Source organism: Eimeria mitis, genomic scaffold (genome assembly GCF_000499745.2).
Source record: "Eimeria mitis Houghton genomic scaffold, Emh_scaff3803, whole genome shotgun sequence".
Lineage (NCBI taxonomy): Eukaryota > Apicomplexa > Conoidasida > Eucoccidiorida > Eimeriidae > Eimeria > Eimeria mitis.
In genome coordinates this window covers 917-4,618 of record NW_013572139.1, presented here as the reverse complement: position 1 = coordinate 4,618, position 3,702 = coordinate 917, and the positions used below count along the sequence as shown (strand labels likewise).

Genomic DNA, 3,702 nt, shown 5'->3' with positions numbered 1-3,702 from the left:
TACTAGATTCAGGAAAGATCTCATGTTTGTCCCGTCCTCAGCCGCGATGATATCCTTCTGCCTGATTCTGTCTAGCGTAGCGTTGTTCCGGCCGTCGGATGCGGCCAGAATTCCGTCGCTAGTCTGGCGTTCCGCGAAACGTTGCATAGTACGACTGTCTTCCTTTAGTTCCTTGACTAGCTCTACCATCGTCTCCCTCCAGTCAGGAATGGATTTCGCGTCGTTCAGTTCTTGACTCCCGATCGTAGGATACTCCGTCTTTCTTCTCTTAGCCGATTCCTTGTCACGCCGAGAGCCTGTCTTTTTCGTATCGGAGAGCGTTCCTTCCCTCTCCACTGACGGGCTCCTTGAATTGCTCATCTTTGTTCGTCGATCTCCGAGTATCGCTTATCCCCATGGTAAGGTCGGACACACGCGTCCCCTCGTGTTTTGGGGTGAGAGCTCCTGTGGGTAGGTGAAATTATTGTTTTTTCTGGTAAGGTTTAGCCCCCTTTTCCGAAGTTTGGGTGAGTTTTTGCCTTACCAGTTTCCCGGAACGGCCCCCAAATGTAGTGCACTGCCGTAACACGCACCGCTGACACGGCCTATACCTAGCTACCATATAACACAACGGAGCTGGTCTGCNCACTGCCGTAACACGCACCGCTGACACGGCCTATACCTAGCTACCATATAACACAACGGAGCTGGTCTGCTGCACTATAGTGAAGAAGTAACGTTGTCAATAGTTTTAGTGGGCGTATATTGAAAGGAAAATTGGTTAATTGAGATCCGAAACCTCTGACCGTACCCGATCACCCTCCCTCAAGGGTGGTCGTCCGCCAGACCCTAGAACCGTAAAGGGGGGTCTGCGTACGGGTCGCGGCGTCCTTGCCGTCCCTCTTACTTACGGCTTAGCCTCCGTAGGGAAGGCGGGTTCCCTATCCTATCAATTTGCCTACTATTGACTGTCGCCATTCACACTTTTACATGCAATTAGAGGCTTTTCGTCATTGTTTGCCCACTGACCGACTCTGAGTCATCATTGTAGTGCCAGTGCACTACAGCTGGCGATGCAAGCCAGCCTCACGTGTGAGCACAGGGAAGCGTAGACGAGGTTTTCTTTACTGTATGCTTTACCTATGTAAGCACTTAACAGAGCACGCGTATTTGCTTGCAGGCAACCAATCAAGGCTAAACGAATTTCCCTGTGCTAACTGCAGGAAGAGCATGAAACACCATTCTACGGACCACACTGGAGCGCAGCTTAAACGCTACAAAAAAAGGTCACCGAGACAAGTTTTGTCCCTTAACCAGATAACAGAGTGTAGTGGACAATGAAAAATAAGACGCGGTAGAGCAAACCCATTGCTGGCATTACACATCCCTTCTCGGTGCGCTGCGCTGCGCCGGTGTGCATTCCGGTCGACCCAGCGAATGCAGGTCCAGACACGACAGCGTATAACGCTCAGAACTTCACGGTTCAAATCACATTTTCGTACGTGCTGTTCCCAGACACAAGGTGTAGAGTCCTTCTAGTAGAATCTTCTCCCGCAGAAAGGCCTCACACCTGGGTGTCAATGCACGTCAGCCGGGGACCGATCACCTTGGCAACGACAGTCCTGCACGACGCACCGCAGCAACAAGTGGAGGAATTCAGAGGGCAAACAAATTTTACTAGATCGTAAGAACTTCAGGAAAAACTTTCAAATGCTTTGTTTGCCTTGAAAACCCCTCCGTTAGAATAATTNGATCGTAAGAACTTCAGGAAAAACTTTCAAATGCTTTGTTTGCCTTGAAAACCCCTCCGTTAGAATAATTGGGGGCAGATCGCAGCGATCGTTGCCCGATCCGCGGTCTCTAGTGTCTGGGGAATTTACTAATTGCAGCAACTCAGCCCCGAAATTTGGCAGCCTGTATACAGTGCATGCACGGAAATAATTCAATTTTTTTGATTTACTAGTGTGTCTTAACGGATAATCGTCATTCGAACCTCGCTGGACCTGCCAGCTGGAGCTTTCGGCGTTCACGTTTGCGTCTCAAGATCGTTATGCAATGTTCCTTCGTTCTGTGCATCAGCCGCCGAATGGCGACCATATGCTCCATGGCCTTTCATCCATTATTGTAGCAGATAATGGGGGATCAGTTACGCAACGCAGGCCCTCCGTTGTTGGAGGAGTTGAACCCGCACCACGGGGATGTTGACGCAGCTCAGCCCGGCCCAGACAACGCACGCGACGAAGTTGCCAAGGGCGGTGGAGTTTTCTCTTCGTTGAAGNTTAGTGGGCAGAAGGTTGCACCTGCTAAGCCATTGCTTGCCGCTTTTCTCCTGCTACTGGTGTCGGGGGTTCTTTTCCGAGCGTCCAGCAGGTGGAGCACCCAAAGATTGTGTTCACACAAATTGAACTGTCGTGAATCGAACTCCCAGGAAGACTGGACACCGCTATATCTGGATGATGGCAGCATACAGAAGTACTTGGATGATTTTAATAAGGCAGCGGAAGAGATGAAAGACGCCTGGCAATCGTCAAAACCACCAGTGCGACGAGCTTTTCAGATACACTTCACACCATCGCTTAACGACGCTCAAGTGCCCTCTGAAGATCCGCTGGCAACTATCAACGACCACGTCTCCAGAATGCGAGAATGCAAAATTCCATCTGACTCTTCTGTTGAGGCGAGGAAGGACTTCGCTCAACACCTGCACCTTCTACGGAGTCTTTGCCGCGCCGTCACGCTTCGGCTAGAGGAGTTGAAGTGGTTAGCACATGTGAGCCAGGAATTTGGCTTGCCTATCTCGTTTCCTGGCTACGACCAGCCCTCTAGACATCCTGGTCTTGAAGATGCTAGCGACAGCTTCGGGTTTGGGATGCGGGCGGTTGATTTTTTGGGCTCCCTCGAGCTGGTTGGCGGCGAACGCACGCAGGCAGTGGATGGAACGGTAGCCAAAGAACTCATATATCACTTGCTTGTTGATAACAAACATAATTTGTACAATTTGGTTGCTCGATGTTATTTCGAGCCTTTTCTTCAACCTTTCGGAGGAAACGACGCCTTCCACACCTATCGTTCCACAGCCAGTTATCAAATTCCATATACTGGCAAGTCCTTTCAAACTGGAGCCCTTGCACACGCAGCGGCGCGTATATTCCGTGAGTCCGATAGCACTACAAATTACGCAAACGTTCGAAAGTTGCATCGAATTGCGGATAACTGGACGCCCAAACGAGTACTCAAAGCCATGAGGCAGCAAGAAAAAGAAAATGCCTACAATTTCCAAAGGCAGTTGAACAATAAGAGAGAACAAATGCGAGTGCTCCTAAGGGAAGGCATGCCAAACGACGATCTCGTAATTAATGCATTATTCCTTTTGTAGAGTCTCTGCTTGTTTGTGTGCGTTCTGTCTCGCGACACCGCCTTTAGCGCGACAGTATTCCGCATCTGTGGTGCACGGGCCGGCTGCATTTGCTGTTGTAGCAGCAGACTTGACAGCAGTCTTGCGCTCAACAGGTTTTTTATGTTATGTGTGCCCAACAGAAGGGCGCGCGCCCGACGATTGTGAAAACAAGTCTTCTCTTTCTTGACATGGAAGAAAACTCGAGTGCAGAATAGAAATAAAGCCCGGTCTCATAGTAATGCATACCACTACTGGCTTTACGTATCCCTCCTAGACAGGCGCTCCTTTGCCCTTCGCGGAATTTCCCGCGGTTGATCCACCAAATG

At 50.1% G+C, this 3,702-nt stretch overlaps 1 protein-coding gene across 1 annotated transcript; it reads left to right on the top strand.

Annotated features, from left to right (window-relative positions):
• Positions 1 to 2,113: 2,113 nt before the first annotated feature.
• EMH_0069640 (uncharacterized protein) lies at positions 2,114 to 3,355 on the top strand (the record flags this gene model as incomplete). The annotated part of the gene is given in 2 exon segments (XM_013498892.1): positions 2,114 to 2,257; positions 2,261 to 3,355. Coding segments are annotated over 2 exon segments (1,239 nt in total).
• Between the last annotated feature and the right edge of the window lie 347 nt (positions 3,356 to 3,702).